Raw genomic sequence first — 26,218 nt, forward strand, 5'->3', positions numbered from 1 at the left:
TATGAATGAAGTCACGACTATTGGCCCTACCCCGCACCTGGGTTTATCAACCCCTTCCAGCAGTCCATGGAATGGCCTGGAATCCCTGGATCATGTTAACATTCTCGTCCCCACATATGCAGGTAGAATGCAAACTTGAATGCTGGGTCAATGATAAGTAACATAACACCAGCCAATCGACATATCTCTCTTGAAAAACACTACGAAAACTCTTTTTACTCTCATATGGACCAAGACATAATATAACATGCGTATCTTACTCGTAGAACACACTCTATCTGGAGTAGCGAATAGGGCATGAAAAGGGCCTTTACTACTATCTCCAAAGCCTCCATTACTGCGAGCAGGTCTTGGCAACCAATTGCACCACAAGACAAAAGTCTCGGTAATGAACGTTCTACGCTAAAAGGTTACGCAGCTACAGGGACCAACCGCAGCGGGCATAACACTAGAATTGCCGATGTCTGATAAAGCTAGTCGCCCCGCGCAACCTCGTGCGGGTCAAGATGCGGTGATACACGGCCGCAATTCATGGAATTGTCATTTGGGCGTACCTATGACTAGCCCAGCTAAATTAGGGACCGTAAATCTATTTGAATGGATGTGCAGTAAATTACTGCTGCTATGAAGGAGGATCAAAAAGAAGAAAACAACGAGTATCCAAATGCCACAAAGCCACTCGCCTCCCATCCATCTCGCCATCAAAAACTAGTCTCAGTCAAATAGCAGCCCTGCCCGAAGCAGTGCGGTTGCCTCCCTATGGCTACCGCTGTTGAGTTTCTTCTTCCTCTCCACAATTGTTCTCTGCAACTCTCGGAGGGTATCTTGGCTGCCTCCTTTGTTGGCTTTGTCATTATGCAGATCTTTGATCATCTGCAGAGTAAACATTGTTGAAGGATGCGTCTGTCCCAGAGAACTATCTCGTATCTTTAAGACTTTTCGAAGCGTGGTGTCCGCCCCAGAAAAGTCGCCTTGTGCAGCTTGAATAAGTGCGCTTGTGCTCAGCGTTACTTGACTATCGTAACCATCGGGCCCGAGAACTTCGGCTTCGCCAGCCAAGACACGGTCGATGGTCGTTCTCGCCCCTTGGAGATCTCCTTGGTCATACTGGAGTCTTGCGAAGTTGTTCCTAGTTATAATGGTGTCAGGGTGCTCTGCGCCTAATAACCTCTCTCTAAGCCGCAGGGTTTTCTCATATTGCGCCGCCGCCTCGTCAAGCTTTCCTTTCCGATGAAGGAGGATGGTGTGGATATTCAGGCTCACGATTGTGTCTGGATGGTATTCTCCTAGCACTTTCTGCCGCCCATCCAACACTCTTAATGCCGTAGCCTCCGCGGCATCCAAATCATCCAATTCCATCAGCGTAATGGTAAGGTCGCTCAGGCTCTCAAGCGTGTCTGGGTCCTCGGTTCCTAATGCCTTCTCGCGGCCTGCGGCAGCTCGCCTTAACATTGCCGCCGCCAGCTGTAGTTCTCCTCGATGCAGAAGCGCTTCGCCCAAAGTCTGCACGCTGTTGAGCGCCAAGGGGTCATCAGCTGGTAGAAGATCCCGACAAATATCGTATGACCTTTGACAAAGGTCAAACGCCTTATCGAACCTGCACCTAGACATTTGATAGAGCCCGACTGCAACGCTTAGCTGTGCTGACGAGAGCAAGTCATCAGTAGCCTCGAATCGATATGCCAACACCTGCGCTGTGTGCGGCACGAGTGCTTCGTATAAAGGCCACTCCTCGTACCTCTGGCAGCCAGGACCAGGGAATGCTGTGGCCAGAACGCGAAGGCCCTCGCGATGCCAGTGAGATAGTGTTCCTCGCGCTTCGAGCCAACGTTGCATTGCCAAGGCCACCAGCCGGTGCATCTTGCACACTGCATCTCTGCCGCGCGAGGCCGTAAGCAGAGAGAAGGCCTGTAAAGCGCCGAGTGCAACGCGAAACCCCGTCTCGTTTTCTTTCTCTTTGCGTAAGAAGAACACTGGAACAGAGTGGTAGTCGAGCACAGCGACCAACGACAAGATTTCGGCGGCGCGAGGAACATTGCGCGAAATCTGGTCAAACGAAAGTTTCCACGTGCGCACGACTGAGTTTTCTGTGTCGATATCTCTACGCGGATCCTCGAGGTGCTCACTCAAGAGCTCTTTAGCATCATCATCACCTGCACGTAGCGTCGCGAGGTACTCGTCGATACTGAGGCAGTTTTCACTGATGAATGCGGCCGCCTGCGTGATGGCCAGGGGCAGATGAGAGAGCTCCGTGACCAACCTATGGGCATCCTCCTCACACCAGTCCTCTTCGAACATCTTCGATCGGAGCAGCTCCATCGACTCGCCAGATGTCATGACAGAGATGTCAACGGGCCTATGCCTGCCCGACAGCCGCTCGCCGACCCGTCTATCACGCGTGGTAATAAGAACGGAGCCTTCACTTTTATTGGGAATATAGCGCGCATACGACTTAGCACCGCCATCCGAGTCATTCGTGCGGGAATTGGAGCGCTCATTCACTCTCTTGCCGTGAAACATAGACTCGTCGTCCGCATTGTCTAGGATGAGGAGCCATTTTCCGGAGTCATTGCCACCGAGTCCATCGTGAACGAACTGCAAAGTGTCCACTTGGTGATCATTCCACCCCGGGAATGCCATTTTTCTTGCAATATGATGGTATGATTCCTCGAAACGGATGGGGTCACTGGCGTAGACCCAAAATACATGGGCGTGCGGGTGTCGTTCGCGATAAAGGTAGGCGTACTCGATGGCTATTTGAGATTTTCTGTTTAAGCTGTGTCAGTAAGGTAACGAGAGCTATATCCGGGACGACGATGAAGGGAAACAGGATGCCGGGGCACCTACCCGATTCCGCCAAGGCCCGCCAGAGCAACGTATGATTGCGACTCAAATCTCTGGTCGATGAGATCGAGCGTCGATCTTCTTCCCAAGAAGTTGGAGTCACGATGAAAAGGAACCATAAATACCGGTGGCTTCGCCTGATCTGGCGTAATTTTCTGCTCTTTCGAAGGTGTGGTTGACTGAAATGGTGACCGAAAATGCTCAATCTCCGAGATGTCGTAGCCAGGAGGGCCAGTCGTATGATCAGGTGTCTGAAGCGTGACATGCACATTGGAACCTAGGAAATTGAACATGCCTGAAGAACTGCTGCCCAGGCCGTTCTTTGTGTCAACACCGTCGCCATCAACAAGATGGAATGTGCCGGCCTGGGCGAGTAGGTCAAAGTTGGCTTTCAACGCGGCTTCAATCCGCTCGACATCGGACTCGACGAGCACCCCGATGACCGCCTTTCTACCCCGGGACCAGTGCGACTCATGGTTCTGTGGCAGAGTCTTGACTACCAGACTATCCAACTGCTCTGCCTGGATCATGCAGCTTCGTACAACAGGAAGCATTGTCTCCTGGGACTTTTTGTCGATCAACCCGGCGTCCATACGGAGAATAATCTTCTGTACGAGGTCAACCATTAGTGGCAGTCGCGACCTCACGTTCTTGAAGACGGCCGGAACACCGGTGGCGTCACTCTCCAGTCGACGAAGCTGCCGTAGCACCTTGCCACCGAATTCGGCAAACTGGAGCAGTGCGGACGCCAGTCCGATCATAGCGAGTGCTTCGGCCATGATGAGACTGATTGCAATCCAAAATGGATATGGAGTGGTAAAGAGCTGTTCAGAAACCCCGCGCGATGTTTTGAAAAAGAGTTCCAACTGAAATAACAAACTGGGCAGGCAGGTTTCGGAACGTTGTTGTGGTTGGCGTCAAGGCTCTGGGATTGCGGGCATAGACGCTCATGGCAGATAGTTATTTTGGATCATGCAGCATCCACTCCACTCCTTTGCATTATCACACTTAGAAGTGCTTATTACCAGAGATATCCGTGTGAGAGGCGAAGAACGCCGCCAATCATGAACTGGTGGTTTGCGGCACAGTCAAGACAAATCAGGTAAGTGTTCCGTTGTTGGCTGACAGCTTGCCCTCTCCAGTCATATCAGGAGAGCAGTTGGAGGCACGTAAATATCAGGCCAGATACTTCTGTTTCAGATCGAGCGTTCGTTTTCTCATGTTATCTTTATTCTCAGCATGGAAGGCCGGAACCATTCAAGTGCAGGCTTTGTTGCCCCAGGGATCGTGCCACGGATGAAACAGGATCTTTTGTTGTACTCCAGAGATCTGCTCCAGTCTTTTCAGACAAGGCCAGCAATCCGAAATCGCGGAATATCTAGCAAAAAGCCTCACGTCGGGGTAATCGGGGCTGGTTTGGCTGGTCTACGATGTGCGGAGCTTCTCATCGATGGAGGAACCAAAGTGACAATTTTGGAAGCCCGAGATAGGATCGGAGGCCGGGTAAGTTGAACCAGGCATGAACTAGCAGACGAGAGGACATAACTCTTGCTGACCAAGCCATATCCAGATACATCAGTCTAAATTGCTTCATCATACCGTTGATATGTACGTCATTCTGAAAGACATGAAGCTAACAACTCATTTCGAGGTTTACTGACGGATTCATGAAAAAGGGGTCCCAATTGGATTCACGGCACAGATAACAACCCTATTTTCAACTTGGCAAAAACAAGCAATACCTCACTTTGCGCTGTAGCTGATACAATGCATATCTTGGGACCCAGTGGGGACACAATGTCCAAGGACATTGCCGACCCGGGACTCGATACAGTCTGGTCTTTGATCGAAGATGCCTTCAAATACAGCAACAGCGAGTGTACAACCATTGACTCAGCTCGGAGCCTCAAGGACTTCTTTTGTGAGCGGCTCGCCGACGGAGATTTACCTCAGGATCAACAGGCCCGTGTTCTCCTACTAGCGGAGATGTGGGGTTCCTTTATCGGAGATTCCTGGGAACGGCAAAGCCTCAAGTGGTTTTGGCTTGAGGAATGCCTTGATGGTGGTAAAACTTCCTTGAGACCTTCTTTTCTGCAGAGAACTTTGCTGACCAGAGTGTTTGACCCTTTGGAAATTAGAGAATCTCTACGTCATGGAGAACCATAGCACCATTCTTCAGGCCGTTGCCGCGACGGCCCAGGCACGTGCTGATATTCATCTGTCTGCTGTGGTAACAAGCATTGAAAGCACATCAAGCGAGCCTCATGATACCAAAGTCATAGTGAGGACATCTGATGACGTTTTTGAGTTCGACGAGGTGGTGGTAACAGTTCCATTGGGTTGTCTGAAGAGTGGGAAACCCTCTTTCACTCCTCCCTTGCCGCCGCGCGTCCAGATGGCAGTCAGGAATGCCTCCTACAGCAGTCTTGAGAAGGTTTATATTACTTTTCCGGTCGCATTTTGGGATGGCTATGCAGCATCCAACAAAAACCAGCAACCGAATTGCACGCCGCATCTTGACGAACGCCAGGTACACCAGGAAGCAGACGGCGTCTTCCCCAGCTTTGCCCACTTTTTGAACCCAGAGTACGTGCCCACCGATCAGAGACACTGGCCCATCGAGATGGTTCCTTTGTCCTCACCGGTAGTATTCGGATCTCATGCCAAACCAACGCTCCTCATATACACGTATGATCCTTGTGCGGAGTATGTACTTTCTCTTATCCAGGGTCTGACTCCCGAAAGCACCGAATACTTCGATGTCCTAGACCGTTTCTTTCAACCTTACTATAGCCGTCTTCCAAACTACCAAGGAGGTCATGCGAACTGTGTGCCCTCGGCCATTCTCGCCACGAATTGGCACGGGGACGACTTGGCAGGGAACGGATCTTACACCAACTTTCAGGTCAGCGAGAGCACGAACAAGCCAGCGACGAAGGAGCAGAATGGTACGAGGGGGAACGGAAGCCACCAAGACCAGGAGATCCATCTGGATCTCGACGCCCAAGTAATGCGGGCTGGACTGCCCGAACGAGGCATCTGGTTCGCCGGTGAGCATACTGCACCGTTCATAGCCTTGGGTACCACGACCGGCGCGTACTGGAGTGGGGAAGCCGCCGCGCTGCGTATCCTAGCCGCGAATGGGCTCAAAAGAGGAGCTACTGTACCTTGCGCCGAGGCAGCTGCCTGATGACCCAGGCAACGTCGACGATGGTAACACAGTTTCAAACTTATTCTGGGAAAAGTTCCTAATGAAATTGAATGTCTTCTTCATGGGCTGTTTTCAGAATACAGTAGCATTAATAATCTCATGTGCTTTGGTTTCATTGACGTTGAAATACCATTCTACTGCCCAATGGTTCCGTGCCGATGGCTGGATTTTGGTGAAGTTGCAGCAGGCGTGTGTTGTGGCCAAAGTCACCGAGGATGGGGCGCGCGGTTTTGAACACCGTCAAGCTCAGTTCAGCATCCTGCTATATATCATTATAAAGGAACAAGTCCACCTCTTTCAACTACCTTACATATGCTAGACCGACGGGCTGTTCTCTTGGTACCAATTAATACCCTAGAATTTGGTCTACGCAGGCAGCTTTTCCCACTTCATGCCTACAACTCCGATGATGGAGATAACCGCAGCAGCCATTGGAACCATGAAAGCCTCTTTGAGAGCCTTATTATATGCTTCAATGACGACTGGAAGTAGATCCTGGGGAATCATCTCCTTGAGATTGGTAGCCCCCATATCCGCAACCGTTTGTCCATCGAGCCCTCCTGTGCCATGCAGATGTTTCGTCAAACCATTGGCGAAGACGGTGTTCGCGACAGACATCAGGATAGCCGGTCCAAGGTTCTGAAATAAGGTGACAGCAGCTGTGCCAGCAGGTATGTCGGAAAGAGTGAGTGTTGATTGAACACCCATCATCGGCTGTTGAGATCCCAAACCAATTCCGACACCGGCGATAACGGGAAAAGTGACCCATTTGTTCGGGCCGGTGTCGATCTCAAAGGTTGTCATCAAGCCAAGACCTACAGATCCCAGGACGGTCGCTATAAGCATGAAAGGGTTGTACCACCCTGTGAAAGTGACAAGGTAGCCGGCGGTTAGAGCGGCAAGAACTTCTCCACCAACATAGGGAACGAGCTTGATGCCAGACTGTCTGGCAGAATCCCCCTTAATGGCCTGGAACCAGATTGGTAGCCAGATGTCAGCGGTGTAGTAAGCTGCATCGACACACGCAGCGTAGAAACAAGCAAAGGCGACATTCCGCATCTTCATCAAACGAGGGGGCAACGCGGCCTTGTCTCCCTTCCACGTCTCCACGCCGATGAAACTGATGAGCAAAACACAAAAGGCAACCAACAGTCCAATCATGGGTCCGCTGTTCCAAGCGAACTGGGATCCACCCCATTGCAGGGCCAAGAGCAGGCAGATCATGCAGGCAAAGAAGATGGAGAGCCCGAGAACGTCAAACTCCATGAGCTTCTGCTTGAGAGTCTTGGGATGTTCATGATGGGGTTGTTGCGGTGGGCGAAAGCAGAAGAAGATCAATGCCAACGTTGCGACTCCGAGCGGGATGCTGACGTAGAAGGCCCACCGCCAGGAGAGATGACTATCGGTCAACGCTCCGGAAATGAGAGGTCCAATGATGCCGCCGACTCCTGAGAATGCGCCGAGGAATCCAGTGTAGACAGCGCGCTGGCGGATGGGTACACTGTGTGCGAGGACCACCCAGGCGCCGATGATGATGCCACTGCAACCAATCCCCGTGATGGCTCGGCCAACAATGAAGGCAATTGAATTGGGTGCGCTTCCACAGACTGCCAAGCCGATCTCTCTGAATGCGATGGCCACCATAAAGGTCCATTTCAGTGAAAAGAGCTCAAAGCACTTTCCGTAGATCAGTTGGAACGAGCAAAGCTTGGGTTTTGTTAGCAGACATGATGAGAGTTTTGGTAAGTTGAGTCTTACACTGAGCATGTAGGCTGAGCCATACCATCCAACATGCTGAAGGGAATTGAACTGGTTCGTAATAGCCGGAATAGCCGTCGCAATGAGTGTCATGTCAAGGAAGACCAAGAACACGGCCATGGCAAGTCCGAAGATGATCAAAACCAGCCGGAGGCCTTTGGGATATTCCACGCCTGTATCGTCGGCGTCATCCAGATTGCCCGCTTCATCGGCTTCTGTGGCCTTCTCAACAGTCGCCAGTATATTGCCCTTTTTTTCATCAACGTCGGTACCTCTTTCTTCAGTAACAGAGGCGTGGCCTGAGCTGCTAGAGGACGACGGAAGGGGTTCTTTCGGGTCAGCATGAGTCATTGTCGTTTTATCTGATTGGAATGGTACCATCATGAAATGTGTTTGTAGGCTGAAGATTCAAAAGGAATCATTCTGGGTTTCTTTAGTAAATACGCAAAGGAAACATAAGCTGGCATGGCCGGGTCTGTATATTGCTCGTTGTGCTGAGGATAGCTATAATTGGTCAACGTACCATCAGACATTCCCTAGTCAGAAAGTGAATATTCCCAATACCATGTCACATTGAGGGGGCAAAAGTTTGCTACGGATCTAAGAGCTGACTTGGAATAGCTCTCACGAGCATGAATCCTATCACATTGGGCTGTCACACTCAGCATCCTGGCCCGCCGGAAAAGTAGGCCGAGACAGTGCTTACACTAGGCAGTAGAAACAGATCACGGTGATCCAGAACTGCAGCCTGGAGGAACTGGAGGGGCCGACATCCCAAAACGGTATACCATCGATCCCATCGGCGGAGCACCCTCGATCCAGGCATGACCGACAGCCATGGGGTTGTGGGTCGCCGGACAGACATCCGGGAAGCTTGGTGTCTTGGTTTCGTGCTCGTTGAGGAAGTATGAGGCAAAATGCAGCACTTCTAAGACCCGCGGATAGCCTTGGGTCTGTGATCTCTATTGTCATTGGGCTGGCATGGGTTGCGCAACTCTTAGCGTCGATCCTTGCGGCGCAACTGTGGTTCAGCCCAGTCAGATACAAAGAATCACTTCTAAAAAAGATTTACACCCTGGGAAAAAAGACACCGTAACAGGAAGCTGTTTACGAGCGGTCTCATCCTTCAACCGAGTCTTTCGAAACACAAGAGGACGTAATGACCCAAGCGCGCCAAATGTCTCCATAACTGTCTCACTTTTCAAATTGATTGGCAGGATCGGGCTTCCGGATTGCAGAATTTCGACTATTCCTGACTTTCCAGAGAATAACAAGATTCTTCTGCTGTGATCTGCCGTTCCATGCGGTCATTTCGGTTAACAAATCCCATCTGGTGTGCTCGCTAGTCCAGACTCGATTGGCAGTCAGAATGGAATTGCAACGCCCGCAAAGAAACAACCAATCCTAATTGCTAGCCGAGGCCAACATTCAAAGATGTATAATATGGCCCACTCTCGAACTGCATGTGTAGCTGCAATCAGTCACTATCGACGTGGTCATGCTGCATTGCTGTCTCACCTGGGATCCAAATGGAACCGATACGACAACCTGTCTCGATGACTAACACTTCTACTTGATGAACCCATTGATTTAAGTTCTTCTTGATTCTTTCTGAGTAAATAATCAGAACTCCGCATCGGTGAGAGCACTGTAAAAGTAACACACCATTGTATCTCAAGGTTGATTTCCCTTCCCTGTTTGGTGATTGGCCTTTCTTGTACCTAAGCTTGTCGTTGAAAAACAATCTCGCCCGAGGAATATGGCCGGATTGGCGTGGAGGGATCAACATCCCGACCGTTCCCCTGAAACAGGATAGAGGCTGTACACATTCAAAAGTTCCTGTCATCTTTGCCCGATGGTCTAGATTGGCCTCTAATGTTCTCCGTATCCTCCCCGCTGGATGCTCCCTGGATAGGGCGTGGGTCCAGTCCTCCTCTTCCCGACTGCGCCGTTCCGGCCATCGCGATGCTGACGAATCGCTCACAGTCTTACCTCATTTCACAAAGTTAGCTTCTTAACGATGACAAATGTGGTGAAACTATCATCTGGTCATCGTGGGCTCTCAGGAGCACTGTGAAGAAAGCTCAAAGGATGTGATGAAGGTGGTTGCACGGCAGGATGGAAGCTAGGCAACCACCATCGTCCCAACCCCCAAGCGCTAGGAGTTTGTATCCGAGGCCCTTGCCTTGGCCAATTCGGATGCTATGATGATGGAATCAGCTTGATGAAGAAATTTTGATTTTTGGGGCACAGTCGAACCTCGGAGGTGGCGTCCTCTGAGTATCCCTGGAAGTCGGCCGGCATGATCATTTTCCCTGATCTGATGAGGATGGGACGCGAGAAAGGAGTCTTAAGGGTAATATAACCAGCCCTCATTCAGACCTACCCGCGAATTCGATTCACTCAGAATCCCTCTCTGACTTATTGATCTTGGTAGAGAACTCAAATTTGGACTCTCAAAAGTTCAATATCACCATTTCAAGCTCTTTCTACGAGGCAGAATGGCATCTTCAATCCACCACGCTCATTATCCATCTTCGAAGTCTGTCGAGGTAATCTTCTTTCAGCACCATAAGTTTCAGATTCTCGAGGAGCAAGCTCAATGCTCAGCCTCCTCCATTGTTCGGCTTGCGTGCGCCATATGCTTGCAGGCATTCTCGCCCGCTGGACGCATCAGCTTGGCGTTTCAAGGGAAAGAAAGAGTCTGGCAGCGATGGAGCAAAATCATCGATCGATGTGATAGAGTGTTATCTCTGCTCCAAACTGAACCTGGCAACGGAAAAATGCCTCAGCCCTCAGATGAAGTTATTTACAGACACGCATTATCTGTCTCGGCTCTCGAGGAAGATCTTGAAACTTCCGAGAACACGCCTTCCCTAGCAAGTGTTAAAGGCGTCTTCCAAGATGTAGGTTGCAGCCCATCATAGTTCTATGACTCTTGTTGACCAAGTTCAGGTCGAAGTGCTCTTCACTGCCCATTGGGATCACTTTACCCGGGGTATTATACTGAGATGCGAATACACATCATCTTGTCTATCCGATTGGCAAGCTAGATGCATCGTATCCACCTTTCGCCAAGTGTTGGAGAACATGGTCTCGCGCCCATATTCCAAAGTTTCTGAGATTGAGCTCATGAATAACCTCGACTACCAACAATGTCTTGACTGGAATCAACGATCTCCGGATCATGTTGATACTAGCGTGCATGAGATGATCGAAAGACACTTTGGGAGATCCCCTCTCAGCCAAGCTGTGGATGCCTGGGACGGTCAGATGTCGTACGCGGAACTAAATGTAATCTCTTCGAGAGTTGCCGAAGAGCTTCGCCAGCGCGGCGTCGGTCCCGAATCTACCGTTGCTCTATTCTTTGACAAGAGCATGTGGAACGTTGTGGCAACTTTGGCTGTTCTCAAAGCCGGCGGTGCATTTGTTCCCTTGGACCCTTCACAGCCCGACAGTCGGATCTCTTCCATCTTGGATCAGATCAAAGCCAAGGTCACTCTGTGTTCCAAAACTTATTCCCAGCGTCTGCTTCAGCTCTCTCATCTGGTATTCAGCTTGGACAACTCCTGGGCCCAACCAGACACATCGTCTTTTTCTCCAAGCGTTCCGATCGTACGCCCCTGGAACCTGGCTTATGTCATGTTCACCTCAGGAAGCACAGGAGAGCCCAAAGGTGTGATGATTGACCACTCTGCGTGCGCTGCAAGTGTCATGGCACATGGAAAGGCGACGGGATTCAATCAAAACACCAGGGCTCTTCAATATGCTCGCCACACTTTCGATGCATCCATCGCAGAGATTCTGACCACACTTGCGTTTGGAGGATGCATAGTCATACCATCCACCGACGAGCGGCTAGACAACATCACAGCCGTCATTCAAAAGAAACGAGTGAACTGGGCATTCTTCACGCCTTCGGTGATTCGTCTGCTCGAGCCTTTCGAAGTCCCGGGCTTGACAACTGTCGTCATCGGCGGCGAGCCCCTTGGCCAAGACAACATCGAGGCGTGGGCGCCCGGACGCAATCTTATTAACGGGTACGGTCCTACTGAGAATACGGTATTCTCTACCATGCAACCCTTATCGCTTTCCTCCAAGATAGGAACGATTGGACGTGGCGTAGGCACGCTTTGCTGGATTACCGACCCCGAAGATCCCAATCGTTTGTCACCCCTGGGAGCAGCTGGCGAGCTCCTCCTCGAGAGCCCACAACTCGCAAGGGGCTATCTGAACTTCGCGGATAACGAGGGTCCAAATCAAGCTTTTGTCCGAGACCCGCCTTGGCTTGCCAAACATGGTCGTCGGTCCAGGCTGTATAAAACTGGAGATCTATGTCGCTTCGACGAGAATGGTGTAATCCACTTTGAAGGACGGAAGGATACGCAACTGAAAATATCTGGGCAACGTCTGGAAGCTTCTGAGGTCGAATACCACCTCCGAGCGGCGTTCCGCACCCCTGAAGTCGTTGTAGATGTGCTCAGTCGACCTACCCAAGACAACAAGACGCAGTCTAAAGTTCTCGTCGCCTTTGTTTGCTTAAGAAGGACATCTGACAGCAACACAGCCGATACGTCAAACTGCATCATGACCTATCGACACCTGCCACTCCTAGAAGCCATTCCTCAGGTCGAAGCAGAAATCTCTCAGAAGTTGCCATCATGGATGCGTCCATCAATCTATATCCCTCTCTCAGACTTCCCTCTGAGCCCGAATGGCAAGGCTGACGTCAAGAGGCTCCGACGCGAAGCCGCATCTCTGACCGCCGAGCAATTCTACATCTTCACTCAGATTGAGTCTATCGTGCAGGTTGAAGAGACACCAAAGCTCCGTCTCATGCGAGAATTATGGACTGAAGTGCTTGGAATACATTCTGCCGCGATCACGGCTACAAGCAGTTTCTTCCGTCTTGGTGGGGACTCGCTCGCAGCCATCAGCCTAGTAACTGCTGCTCGCAGAAAAGGCTTAGGGTTGAGCGTCGCTCAGATCTTCAAGAGTCCTTCCTTGCATGATCTCTGCCAACTTCTGACTCAGTTCAGGAAGAATACAGTTGAAATACAACCGCTCGAGCTCCTCGATAAAGAAAGTTTGGGAGAAGTGCTCAACGAGATTTCCTCCGAATGTGTCATTGACACAGAGGACGTGGAAGACGCCTTTCCTTGTACTCCTTTACAAGAAGGTCTCATGGCACTGTCTTCTTCGACATCCAACTCTTACTTGGTACAATATGTTCTTGACCTCGCCGTCGACATTGATATCGCAAGGTTGAAAACGGCTTGGGAGACTGTCGCAAGAGCTCATGGAATGCTTCGTGTTCGTCTGGTTGATACCATTAATTCAGGTATACTTCAAGTCATCGTACGAGAGAATCTGATTTGGAATGAAAGTTTCAACCTCGAAGAGTACCTCAAGATGGACTTGGACGCACCCTCCACCTTTGGAGTACCACTCAATCGATTCGGCATTGTCTATGCCTCGAACGGGGACGCTTCTCATATGATCTGGACGGTGCATCATGCTGTGACTGATGGCCAAGCCGTTAGCATCACTCTGCAATCAGTTCGGGATGCGTTTCACGGTGCAATGAAGCCCGTAGAATCCTCTTTTCCCGCGTTTATCAAGCACTTCAAGAATATGCACATGGAATCTGCATCGAGATACTGGAGCTCGGTTTTTGAAGGAGGAGAATTCGCGTCATTCCCGAGGAAACCAGCAGCAATTGTTGGAGCCAAGGAGCATCAAGGACAAGCTTTCGCTCGCCGTAATGTTCCTCTTCTATCCTCAAGCACGAATGCCACGGCGACTACAATGCTCCGAGCAGCTTGGGCATTGGTCATTAGTCGCTTCAGCAACTCTGACGATGTCGTCTTCGGCGTTACATCCTCTGGAAGAAATGCTCCTTTTGACAACATTGAGTCCATTCTTGGGCCGATCATCGCTACTGTTCCACTGAGGATAAGATGCGAGGGCACGACCACAGTCCGCGGCTTGCTTGACAGCATACAGATGAGCACAATCAACATGATTCCTTTTGAGCAGATGGGAATACAAAATATTGCTCGCATCAACCCTTCATGCCGATCAGCCTGCGACTTCCAGACCATGATGATCGTACAGCCAGAAGTCGACATGGCTATGGAAGGCGATCCTTTCATCGGCTTCGACAGGCCTCAGGACCTTGACAAGTTCAGATCCCACGCCATTATGTTTGAATGCAATCTTGGAAAGCATGAAGTCTTTCTGAATGTGAACTACGATCCTCGATTTGTCGAAGCCCCCCGCATGGAACGCCTTGTCGACTACTTCGAAAACGCTCTTGAGTTCCTGGCGTCCTCCGGAGACCAGGTCCTAGAGGATTTCTTCAACAAGCCGATATCAAATGATCTTTCTGACATCAAGAGGTGGAACCAATACCTACCCCAAACGGTTGATTCGTGTGTTCACGCCATCTTTGAAGAACACGTACGCACGCAACCTGGCTCCCAAGCCGTCTTCGCATGGGATGGTCTTCTCACCTTCTCCCAACTAGACAAAATGGCATCTCAGCTCGCTAGAGTTCTGATGGAACTGGGTGTTGGACCGGAAACTATGGTCCCATACTGCTTCGAAAAGTCGATGTATACCGTCGTCTCAATGCTTGCCATTCTCAAAGCTGGAGGTGCGATGGTACCTCTTGATCCGGCACATCCACCAGAGCGGAAGAGATTTATCATTCAAAACACTCAAGCAAACGTGGTCGTTGCTTCCAGAGCCAATTCAGATGCGTTTCTTGAACTGGATGTTATCACCGTTGTCGTTGACTCGAGTTTCTTCACCAAACTCGAGGACGTTGGGGTTCCTAGTTTTTCCAATCACGAAGTTACCTCAAGCAATGCCGCAACCGTTCTCTTCACGTCTGGCAGCACTGGAAAGCCTAAGGGTGTTATCCAAGAGCACAAGACCTTATGCTCAGCGGCCTATGCTCACTCTGATGGCATGCAAATGTCCAAGAAGTCTAGAATCCTACAATTCTCCGCTCACGTCTTCGACGTCAGCATCATTGAGATTGCCAATTCGTTCGTTCTTGGAGCTTGCATCTGTGTACCGTCTGACGAAGAACGAATGAATGATCTCACAGGTTTCATTACGAGATCTCAGGCGAACTGGGCCTTCTTCACTCCATCCTTCGCGCGAACTCTCGAACCCAAGGATCTCACCGGTATGAAAACTATCTGCATGGGTGGAGAAGCTATGGCCATGGATAGTCTTGAGAAGTGGTCTGGGGTCGTGCAGCTCATCAATGCTTATGGACCTTGCGAAGGCAGTGTCTGTACTACCGCCAATGCCAGCAGCGGTACTTTCAAGGCAGATTCTATTGGCCATGGAAGCAACACTCTCGTCTGGATCGTTGATCCAAATAACCACGACATCCTGGCACCCATCGGCAGCATCGGTGAGATTTTGATCGAAGGGCCAAGTATCGCTCGTGGATATCTCGGGGATCCGGAAAAGACTGCCAAGTCATTCATCGGCAATCCAGCTTGGATCACTCAATTTCAGGCTGGTTGTACTGTCAGAAGAATGTACAAAACGGGCGACCTTGGCATGTTAAACTCTGATGGCTCGATATCTTACCTTGGACGGAAAGATGCGCAGATCAAACTTCGCGGACAAAGAGTTGAGCCTGGAGAAGTGGAACATCAACTCGCGCAGCTGTTGCCATCAGGTTCCATTGTCGCAGTTGACGCCATCATGCTCTCTGGTTCTTCAGGCAACTCGCTGGTTGCTTTTATACAGCTGCCGAATCAAGGCTTCGGGTTTGCAGAGACAAAGGACATTATCGAGGGGCTCTCTGATCGCTTGAAGCAACAATTGGCTTCCGTGCTTCCTGCCTATATGGTTCCTTCACACTTCATCCCAGTCGAACACATCCCGTTTACCCCGACTGGAAAGCTCGATCGGCGCGCACTCAAGGAGTATGCTTCGACCTTGCGCATTGTCGAAAACCCAGGAAGCACCAATGTCGAGGGAGACGCCGAAGTACTTACGGCCAACGAATATGTCGCCCAGAGTATCAGCAACAAGCTGGCCGAACTCTTGTCGAATGGGGATCCTGGGAGAGTAGAAGCCTTGCGTGGCCACGATTTCAACCCTTACTACGCCGGGATGGACTCTATCCAAGTCATCTCCCTCTCGACATTCATTCGGAAATCTTACAACGTCAGCATCCCTATCCAAAAGTACATGAACAGCGCGGCAACTGTGAGAGATATTGCTCAATTAATCCTTGATGATCAGCAATGCTCCGACGAGGATAAAACTATCGACTTGTTGCATGAGATTGAACTTCATGATCAAACACTCACAGCTTTGCCGTTGCCAAGGTCAGGAACGGATGCCGGGCATATCCTTCAGACCATTTTCCTAACAGGAGCAACCGGATTTCTTGGCAACCAACTGCTGGCTCAGCTCCTGCAACGTTCTGAGACTCGGAGGGTCGTGGTGCTGGTCCGAGGCCAAGATTCTCTCCATGCCACTGATCGACTCTTGTCTCTTGTGCGTGGCAGCAGCTGGTGGCATGAAGAGTACATCGATCGAATCGAAGTCTGGCACGGCGACCTATCTGTTACTCACCTTGGTCTTTCAGACGCACAATGGCATCGTCTGGATGGCACAAGCGTTGATGGCGACTTGATCGATGCGGTGGTGCACAACGGCGCGGTGGTCAACTGGATGGCAGACTATCAGGCTTTGACGCCGGCCAATATTCTTTCCACAGTCAACATTCTGACAGCTTTGACAAAGGCGACGGTATCTCGTCCAATTCGCCTAACCTACGTATCTGGTGGTCACTTGTCCACCTCTCCAGACAATGTTGGGGAGATTGCTGCAGAACTGAATTCGTATCCGGCCTACAGTCAGACCAAATTCGTTGCCGAAGTTCTTGTTGCGCGCTATGCTGAGCGACTAACCCAAGCTGGCTACGGCTCACTGGTCACAATTGTCAAACCTGGCCTCATCATGGGCAGCTCTTCGGATGGTATTTCCAACACGGATGATTTCCTCTGGCGAGTAACAGCCAGCGCAATGGAAATTGGGATTTTTGACAATGGCGAGCGCGACCTGTGGCTTGCCGCTGCAGGGGTCGATCTTGTAGCCAAGACCATTCTCGAAAGCTGTTTCGGCGGTGAAAGTAGTGGAGAACATTCCATTGTCAAGAAGGTTCTGAACGGTCTTACTCTGGGAGAGTACTGGGACATTGTCAGGCAAGAAACAGGCCGTCTCATGGAACCAACCGATTCCAACCGGTGGCTGCGCAGCCTGCACGAAGAGGTCGAAGCGAAAGGGCCAACTCACAGGCTTTGGCCTGTTCTTCATTTCGTCGACGACACTGGTGGCAGACTAGGTCAGCCTCTGGGGGCGATGACGATAGAAGACAAGCTTGAGCACCAAGACATGGTGAAATCAGCCCTCAGAAAGAGCCTCCGGTATCTGGTCGCCATCGGATACATGCAAACAAGTAGGACGAGTAGCGTGGATGGGGATAGCTCGAGCGAGCCTGCGCTGTCGGTTCCTAGGCCAACTGTCTTTTCAAGAACGCCAACAACGCCGGTTTGGAACCAGGCATCAACCGACAAGAAACTTTTGGGACATGGTAGCGAGGGCGTCAAGCTGGCAGGTTCGGTCATGGTCACACCGTTAAGAACACCTAGCCCCTCATCAGAAGCCATGTAAATTTGACAAGCTGAAGATCGCAATTGGGGGATACGTAGTAGCAGAGAGGAACAGAGGTATTTATAGTACTTTTTTTTTTTTTCATTTGAGCTTCGGCATTTAGGATGCAGAAAACCGGTAGAAGTTTCAATCCATCGTTTCTTACAATTCCAAGGCAAGCAACGTGGTTCATTTATTGTGGTGCATCTTGATTAGAGGCTATTTAACCATGCACGCTGCTTTGAAACGGAGGTGAGTCGCGCACAACAACTTTCATAATGAGGGTGGCAATTGCTTGAGTTGATTGTCATGAGAAGTAGAAATAATCATAGTATTTCTAAGGGCTTATTAACATGCACAGTCCCTCGGAATCGACAGAGTTTGGAGAACGCGGCTGTTGGAGGTTCAATTATCCAGTTTTGCAAATGAACGTGGCGCAAGTTCCGGCATAGACAAGTTCTTTGCACTAAACATCCACCGAGCAATCTGCACACTTTTAGACGTCATCGACCGAAAAGGAGAATGCTGGGAGGCACCGTAAGTTTTCCGGTTTGCTGAACAGACTAGAGAAGTTCGATGCCGCATGTTCATCAACGAGAGGAGAAACGCTTCCTTCTTTTTGAGCAACGGAACAACTCAAGGATAGGCCCGGTGATTATTGGGTTCCAAGATCATTCCGAGCTGGAACGTGTACCATCCAAGTTGCCAGTATACGGAGCCACGGCAAACCCTCGGGTCTCAAACGACCTCAGAGCAGTAAGGACTCGGGTCATGCCTTGGCAACCATTATTGCCGCTTTACGAATAACTTCAAGTACGATAGCCTGAATTTGAGCAGAGCTATATTGCGATCCACTGCTGGCATTGTCAATGCCATGGACCCTAGCCCACTTGTGTACAACTTGTTCTATACAATCCGTGTGATCGACCCTTGTATTTTTTTGTGTATCACGATCTCGGTCTACAACTTGCTCTTCTCGGAAATTAGGCCGTAAGACTTGGGTAACGACTCAAGCAAGTCCCTGTCAATGTCCGCCACCTTCTGAATCCCGGCCACATTCATCAAGATATCCAAATCCGCTAACAAACCCCTGAGCACATGCCTTACCCCGTGCTCCCCCATGATGCTTAACCCCCAGATCCACAACCTTCCAATGAAGACGAATTTGGCCCCGAGCGCGAGCGCCTTCACTACGTCGGCCGCTCCCCTCACGCCACTGTCGAACGTGACAACAATCCTATCTCCAACTCTCTCCGCAATCTTCTCCAGAGCATCCAAGCTCGCAATCGCCCCATCAACCTGCCTTCCAGCATGATTGCTCACGACGATACCCTCGAACCCCAGATCCGCCGCCTTTTCCGCGTCGTCGACCCTCTGGATGCCCTTGATCAAAAACGGCTTGCCGCCACTGATCTTCTGCCACTGCTCGCGCGCCCACACGGCCTTATCCCAGGACCACGCGCGGCCGTGCCAGATATTATCGATCCACAACGCGGCCGCCTTCTCGGGTTCCTTTTGCGGGTCGATGCCCTCGGCCGCGAGTCGTTTGCGGAACACGGGGTCAGTGAGGCCCAGATCGGCGCCGATGCCGCGGTAAAAGGCATAGTTCGACGTTGCGACGTCATCATGTCGCCATCCCAGTTGCCAGGTATCCGTAGTGAGAATGCATGCCGTGAAGCCGGACTCGTGAGCCCTCGTCAACAAGGAGATGGTGAGTTCGTCATCGTGGGGCATGTAAAGCTGAAAGAAACGAGGGCCCTCTGGGATCTTTGATTGGCCTGCGGACTGAGCTTCGGTCGCTGAAGCGCGCCCAGCGTCGTTGGCTTGGGCGACTTCCTCAATGGGACAGGACCCAGCCGTCGAAAGGCTGTATGGGATACCCAGCTCTCCGGCTACCTTGGCGACAGGGAGCTCGCCTTGTGGATGGTAGATCTTGTTGATGCCAATCGGAGCGATGCCAAAGGGAGCAGAAACCTCGTGGCCGAAAATAATGGTTCGGGTCGAACGCTCGTTGGTATCGACCAACTGGCGAGGGACGATCTTGTGCCGGAAGAATGCTTGCCGGTTAGCGAGATGGGTGTGCGAAAGGCCCGCGTTCGAAGATGCATAGTACCTTGGATCTTGTTAGAAAACGGAAAAGATTGGACTAGATTTCCATATGAACCCATACCATCCGTTCAAAGTTAACTTCTGCTTGGCAAGCTCCTCAAGTTTGTCAGGGTCTGGTGCTGTGTCAGTCTTGATCAAGATGAGCATTACCTCTGTAAGCTACCCACGAGTATTGAACTGGGGAACTTCGCCTTCATTCAGTTTCCAAAAGTTCTCCCGCTGATAGAGACCCCAAGTTGGGGTATCGCGGGTTTTGTTGTGAGGAGAGTTGGGGTCCGACATTTTTCACTTTGCTAGAGAACTCGATTGCTAGATGGTCAAGCTTGGTGTTTCAACAGCAACTCAAATACGGTAAATATGCTTGGCAAATAGTTATCCTTCACACTTGAAATCAATTACTCTACCCAAGTTGATGAGTGTGTCTTATAGGTTAGTAAGTGTACACCTAGAGATGATATAAGGACAGGTCCAGTCATGACGTAACTTGTAGCTCATCAGCCAAAATACGCAATAGTTCCACAAACCCTGCCGTCCGTGCCGGTCCTCGCTAGCTTACCTTTGTTGGCTTACACTCACTCCGCTCAAACTAAATTCAATGATTTGATATCAATCAGACAACAGATCAGTTCTAAACTATTAAAGTAGACTGCCGATTCACTGGTGCCACACGAGCTAAGAGATTAGTGTCTCAAAGTCCCCCGATAGTAATCCAAATCCTTGCCAGTACCCGGACGTAGCACCGCATCAATAGGCTACCGGAACCACCTCAGAACGACACCCTATGCATACCAGCACCTTCAATTTTCACAGTTCATCAGGCATATTTGACAATATTGAGATTTGACTATCGGCAAAATACAAGCAACACAAAGCAATACAAGTCGCAAGGTATTGTGGTCTCGTACATACATCCAATCTTGTGGAGGAAGGGTCAAACAGAACCAGTGCCATCCAATTAGAGACGATGTTGAAGAACAAATTCGCCGGGCGCGTGATATGTGGGCACCTTCATCTCGAGGGCCTGGCCAGAGTATCCCAAGTCCTCGGCGACGAGCATGGCGGCTTTCTCGCCAATGAGAAGAGCGGTGGAATATCTATGGGGTGTTAGGAACGTCGATTTCTTGGTGTAGGAGGGAGATGAACTTACGTGTTGCAGCCGACGTTGTCGGGGCAGATTGAAAGATCGGCAACCTTCAGGCCCTTGACGCCGTGGACGTTCAGGCGTTCGTCCAAGACACCGTGCTTAACGATGCTGTTGCCCTCCTTGGGAGCCATAGAGCAGGTCTGGAAACTTTAGTGAGCTAATGTCCGCATGTGTGATTGCAAATACTTGGGGAACTTACTCCCAGGCTGTGCCAGGTAGTCTCAACGTGGCGCTTAACCCACTCCTCAACAGCCTTAATATCCTCAGAGCTGTACTTGAGCTCATCACGAGCATCAACGCAGTGAGACGACAAAGTCTTGATCTTATCCGCCTTGCTCTCCGCCTCGTTGAGCGGCTGAGTCCAGCTGCCGTGCTGGATACCCGCACTCAGATTACCGGGCAGAGCGTACTTGTTGGTTGTCTCAAGGTCCATGTCCCTGGCGCGAGCCTCCGAGTCGTACGAGAAGAAGGGATGCATGTTGGCGACCTCTCCGGCGTACGCATCCATGCGGCGGGCTGTCTCGCGGGACTTGATGTATCCCCAGACCATGGGGACCATGTCTCGCTCGTCGTTCATGAAGCCGGCGTCGAAGTCGGGCGCGTCGTACGGGTTGGGCGAGGTGATGTGGGTGGATCCACGGGAGAAGGGGTACTCGAGGAAGTGGAACATGGTGAAGAAGTTGCCTGGGGGCATGACCATATGGTCGCCAAACCAGCCCGCAATGACCGAGTAGTGCATGACTGGCTTGTCGGGCTTGTTCTCAAAGTACGACTTCCAGCCGTCCTTGAAGTGTGGAGTGGGCCATTTCTCGAACTCGTTAAGTTCTTCGGGAGTAGGACGAATCTTGACACCTGCCTCGATGCCGTTGGTGGCAAGAGGACCAGTGCCCTTGATGTTCCATTCATCAAAGACACCTGAAGTTCATGTTAGTCTGGCAGTCCATTCGACGACACAAGGGTAATTTTTTTTCTTACGCTTCTGGGTCTCGGGGTCTCCGCGGACGAAGTCGTCGAAGCTCTCGGTGCCGGGCTTCGCGCGGTAGGTTGAGAATGTGAGGTAGTGGTCCTGGAAGTTAAGACCAACGCCAGGGAGGTCGACAATAGGCTCTACGCCAGCGCGACGCAGCTTCTCGGGGTCACCAACACCAGAGCGCTGGAGGATGAGAGGGGACGAGAGTGTGCCGCCGGAAATAACAATCTGCTTGCGGGCTCTAAAGGTCCGTCCCTTGAGTTCGCTGGGGACGAGTGGCTTGCTCGGACTATCATTCAAAATCAGGATTGGCACAACCATATTCATCGGCGGAATCACTTACATGGTGTGCACACCGACAGCCCGGCCGTTCTCGATGATGACCTTGTCGACCTTGGTGTTGCAGGCAAGGTAAAGATTAGAGTGCTTGGCCCGGGTAGCGTGGATGTATGCGTGGGCACTGTCACTGCGTCGGCCAGTCTGACAGGAATGGTCAGTCACTCACTTCTCAACATGTTTTTATGGCATAGAATGAGCTCACGTCTCGGTTAATCCACTTGAGCCAATGCTCGGCTCCATGGCCAGTTGAAAGATCCTGAAGATCATCGACGACAGGGATACCCTGGGATGAAGCAGCACGAAGGAAATCGTCCTTGATGGGGTAGGTACTGTGTGACGACGGTCAGTTGTTTCGGATTCTTCCATTACGGTTCTACTCTGCGGGGAGCTGAACTTACTAGTTGCCGAAGGAAACCTTAATGGGCCCGTCGAACCCGTGGGTGTCCCTGAGACATTGCACGTTAACCAAAGTTTCAATTGCCGCACAGTCGCTCGCTGTAGCAACTTACCGATTGTGAGAGGCTCGTTGATATGTCTCGTGCTTCTTCATGAGAGGCAGAAGCTCCTTGGTAGACCAGCCCTTTGCCTGGAAGTCATCGTAGTCGGAGGCCGATGCACGGGTGTACATCTGTTCCACTCGTCAGTGAGTGTTGTTCTATGGTGATGACGGTATACCGACCATGAAGTTGATCGACGAACCTCCGCCGAGGATGTTGGCGCATGGCACAATAGCCGAGCGGCCAGACAGATGCTTTGACGGCCTGGACTCGTAAAACGTGGCCGTCTTGGAGTCTAGCTTCATGTTCCGTGGGTAAATGCCCGGGCGGAACACCCACGGGTTGTTGAGGTTGCTCTCGCCATTTTCGATGAGAAGCACCTTGAGGTTATGGTCCAAGTTGGCAAGCCTACGTTAAATATTAGTGTTGTTCTAGAACTACCACTGACAACTGTCAATCTGAACAGATGAGACAAACCGTCCAGCAACAACACAACCACAACTACCCCCACCACAGACAATAATGTCGAACTCGTCCGGAATAGCTCCGCTCATGATTCCGGTGGAATATCAGAAGAGAACGGGGTCGAGGTATCTGGTTTAATAATAATAGTTCAGGCAGCAGTTGTCAAAGCGGTGTGAACACCGTGCCAGGTCAACTGTAACACTACTAATCCGTTCGTAAGATGAAAGTGACGTTCTAGACGAATTCCAAGCCGTCGGGGCGGTCATTAAATAGATGGAATAGAGATGGGAGGATGCAATGCATAAGTCATCCGTGCTTGCTCGCTGCTACCCCTCGTCGTCCTGGCAGGATGGTTCTCGACCCCGACTTTACTCCAGCCCCTCCAGGATCTCAAACCATAGATCAGGCAAGGAGGATGAGGATGAGGGGAAGCCATGGACTATCCCCCCAGGATATCCGCGGTCTCGCGACTTGATTTGGTCCAAAGCATGCAGAGTCCGTGTCATCCGGTGTCGTTGTTGGCTCGCGACCTATCACCGACGCGCGTCTGTGGAAGTGTATGACCCAAAGCCAATGCATAGCGGCATGGCTATGCTCCCCGATCAACATGCTTCCCAGCTTCCCCGCACTCGACGACACAAAGACGCAGGACCATCAGCTCCATGCGATGCCATTGATACGCCGTTGTCCATTGTTGCGTAGATCGATGGTGGAGGAGACCTCACTGCCGATGCTCCCCCCAAAAGATGCGAGCATCCAGACATCCGCATGCCCGATGATAGTCTTCGCCCACCACGGGCGCCACGGAAGCTGGCAATTGGTGGAATGTGCGGAGTAGTGCAAGCCCAACTTGCCAAGAGAACCTGAGAAAGCCCAATGCCTGGTCTCCCTTACAAGTTGAGCCGCACCGCGAACCTTGGACCCCGAATCAGTGCAGTATATCCCACTTTGGGAGCTTCCAGCTCTTTCAGAATGAGACAGACAGCTCCAAGCATAGATGACAAGGATAGTATGAGTATGGGTCGGACTTCACTCTGAGTCCCCCGCACAGTTGCATCGGACACACAACCAGACCCGATATTCCCGGTCCAACTGGTATGGATACTAACTTTGGACTGGTCATTATCCGGGCCATGGGTCGACTGCCGCGCCCCCCTCCCCCCCGCGTTTCTGCACCCCGCAATTCAACGTCTGGGGGTGAGATGGGGAGAGGGAGGGGGGAAGAGGGGGAAGTCTAGCCCGTTGGTCATACTCCTCCAACCTCTCGATGCAGGCTAACCCCCTACACCCAGGCTTTCCAGATGAGGAAAAAGGCGGCTTCAAGGATAGGAATAACGAGTCAGGAGATCTTGACGTCCAGCTCACTCACCGACATATCCCCGAATTGTCGTCGCAGACCTGAAGTCTAAGCTTGCTGTGCCTTCTCTTGGCTAGATCGAGCCTGACGATTGGAGGCTTTTGCAGCTCTGCCCAGCCGGCTTCTCCACCCCTCTCCAACGTTCCCGGGGGCAATATTCGCATGTTAGAGAGTTTGAAGCAATCAAAATAGCTGCGGGGGGGCGAAAGTGTTGCAGGACAGCGAATCGCTTCTGCAGCGTGTGTCGCCGTTTCCTCTCAAGGGCCGTCAACCATGCAAAGCTGCAGGATGCTGGATGCTGGGCACATGCAGCAGAGCAGAGTTGGTGTCGTAGTTCCTCTCGAGGTTATCCGTTGTGGAGACTTGGAGAGTGCCGTTCGGAACATGTTCCCGGTGGTGCTTGTGACTACTCTGGTGGTAACGCGCGTTTCGAGATTGCGGCCCCCGTGGCATCGGTGCCCCGGGCATCCGTCGACTCTCGTGCGTAGATCGCCGCCCTCAATTGGGTTTCTTATCAAGCATCAGTTTTCCCCGCTGGACTCCTCCTTCTCCAAATTTTGTGTGTAGCTCCATGAGGTGTTCACGACGTCTGAACCTTCCAACCCTAAGGGTAGGACCGTCCCAAAGCTTGGCCGATGTTCGTATCGCAATGGTTTACGACATTGAGACGTTCCAATGTCTGGATAAATCAGTACCTCTTCATGTCACGGGCCCGTTTAAGGTTCTGGTCTCACATGAGAGTCAGGGATACGAGGACGACCGCGCTAAGGTAGAGCATGGTAAGAAGCCGTTTGTTCTCACCCTCGCTGAACACGGATCGGACGGCATTCCGTGTGGGGGCTGGCAAACTGTCGATGACCGGGACCGAATCGGAATTGGTTGGCACTTCTGAGGGGGTGAGATAGTTTGGGAGACTGGATGCGAGGTGGTTGTTGAAAATGGTCGCGCTGCAGAGCCAGACGAATCAGCAACTTGCAGCAACGTGAGACGACACGTTTGATAGAGGAACACTCACCCCACGGCCAAGCCAATGGTGCCCCCCAATTTCCGGAGCTGTGTCACAGCACCCATTACAACGGCTGTGTTTTATTCGTCAGGGGGAAATATGACGGCTGCAAGGTGATGCCCACCAAGGCCCTGCCTCTCGACCAGGAAATGGACATAGAGGAGGACTGCCATGCCAAAGCCGAAGCCCATAAACACTTCAACCCCCAGGAAGTCCCTCAACCTGACGGGGGTTGCGGAGCTGGCGAGGCCTTTGCCCAGCATCTGTATGCACGCCCCGAATAGCAAGAGATAGAAAGGCGGCATGTCCATCTTCGTGGCCAGCGGGCCAGATACTGCGGCAGCAAGCGGGGAGCTGATGAGAAGAGGCAGTGTATCGACGCCCGCAGCAAAGGGGCTCAGTCCGTTGACTCCTTGGAAGTGCTGCGGAAGTTTGATCAAGACTGTTATGAATGGCAGGCCGGTGAAGAAGGCGGTTCTGGGCACCACTAGTGAGCTACGCCTCGGCGCTACAGCAAAGTTGGAGAAGACTCACAGAAACAGACCAACGAAGTGTCGATCCTTCAAAAGCTGCAGAGGGAAGACAGGCTCGAGTGGGTACTTTGGCGTGCCAACCACATAGTCACATGCAACGAAGACCAAAAACAGACAGCCTCCGCACACAGTCGTAGAAATGACGACGGGGTTACTCCACGGATATCTTGAGCCGGCCTCTTCAAAGCCAAAGACGAGAAGGATTGAAGCTGAGGGCATCAGGACGGCTCCCACAAAGTCCACCTAGGCGATTGCGGCTTCGGCCAACTTGTCACGCATGCTTGGCTGCCTT

At 51.4% G+C, this 26,218-nt stretch overlaps 7 protein-coding genes across 7 annotated transcripts; 2 read left to right on the forward strand and 5 right to left on the reverse strand.

Moving 5' to 3' along the window:
• Positions 1-714: 714 nt before the first annotated feature.
• Positions 715-3,623, reverse strand: CORC01_04191 (uncharacterized protein; the record flags this gene model as incomplete). Its single annotated transcript, XM_022615839.1, has 2 exons — positions 715-2,767; positions 2,848-3,623. 2 exons carry the CDS (start codon positions 3,621-3,623, stop codon positions 715-717), a joined length of 2,829 nt encoding a protein of 942 aa, XP_022477584.1.
• A 1,018-nt stretch (positions 3,624-4,641) lies between these two features.
• CORC01_04192 (flavin containing amine oxidase) lies at positions 4,642-6,034 on the forward strand (the record flags this gene model as incomplete). Its single annotated transcript, XM_022615840.1, has 2 exons — positions 4,642-4,909; positions 4,983-6,034. 2 exons carry the CDS (start codon positions 4,642-4,644, stop codon positions 6,032-6,034), a joined length of 1,320 nt encoding a protein of 439 aa, XP_022477585.1.
• Positions 6,035-6,421: 387 nt separating this feature from the next.
• CORC01_04193 (MFS transporter) lies at positions 6,422-8,164 on the reverse strand (the record flags this gene model as incomplete). Its single annotated transcript, XM_022615841.1, has 2 exons — positions 6,422-7,762; positions 7,814-8,164. 2 exons carry the CDS (start codon positions 8,162-8,164, stop codon positions 6,422-6,424), a joined length of 1,692 nt encoding a protein of 563 aa, XP_022477586.1.
• Positions 8,165-10,903: 2,739 nt separating this feature from the next.
• CORC01_04194 (non-ribosomal peptide synthetase) lies at positions 10,904-17,527 on the forward strand (the record flags this gene model as incomplete). The annotated part of the gene is made up of 1 exon (XM_022615842.1): positions 10,904-17,527. The coding sequence occupies one exon, from the start codon at positions 10,904-10,906 to the stop codon at positions 17,525-17,527; it is 6,624 nt and encodes a 2,207-aa protein (XP_022477587.1).
• A 939-nt stretch (positions 17,528-18,466) lies between these two features.
• CORC01_04195 (FMN-dependent dehydrogenase) lies at positions 18,467-19,897 on the reverse strand (the record flags this gene model as incomplete). The annotated part of the gene is made up of 3 exons (XM_022615843.1): positions 18,467-19,619; positions 19,677-19,728; positions 19,783-19,897. 3 exons carry the CDS (start codon positions 19,895-19,897, stop codon positions 18,467-18,469), a joined length of 1,320 nt encoding a protein of 439 aa, XP_022477588.1.
• Positions 19,898-20,570: 673 nt separating this feature from the next.
• On the reverse strand, positions 20,571-23,119 carry CORC01_04196 (GMC oxidoreductase; the record flags this gene model as incomplete). The annotated part of the gene is made up of 10 exons (XM_022615844.1): positions 20,571-20,709; positions 20,763-20,899; positions 20,959-21,674; positions 21,735-22,018; positions 22,073-22,209; positions 22,271-22,397; positions 22,467-22,514; positions 22,578-22,696; positions 22,748-22,973; positions 23,043-23,119. 10 exons carry the CDS (start codon positions 23,117-23,119, stop codon positions 20,571-20,573), a joined length of 2,010 nt encoding a protein of 669 aa, XP_022477589.1.
• Positions 23,120-25,117: 1,998 nt separating this feature from the next.
• CORC01_04197 (major facilitator superfamily transporter) lies at positions 25,118-26,145 on the reverse strand (the record flags this gene model as incomplete). The annotated part of the gene is made up of 4 exons (XM_022615845.1): positions 25,118-25,334; positions 25,403-25,466; positions 25,518-25,870; positions 25,928-26,145. 4 exons carry the CDS (start codon positions 26,143-26,145, stop codon positions 25,118-25,120), a joined length of 852 nt encoding a protein of 283 aa, XP_022477590.1.
• Positions 26,146-26,218: the final 73 nt, after the last annotated feature.

The sequence above is a fragment of the Colletotrichum orchidophilum genome (genome assembly GCF_001831195.1).
Source record: "Colletotrichum orchidophilum strain IMI 309357 chromosome Unknown Scaffold_27.1, whole genome shotgun sequence".
In the NCBI taxonomy this organism is placed as follows: domain Eukaryota; kingdom Fungi; phylum Ascomycota; class Sordariomycetes; order Glomerellales; family Glomerellaceae; genus Colletotrichum; species Colletotrichum orchidophilum.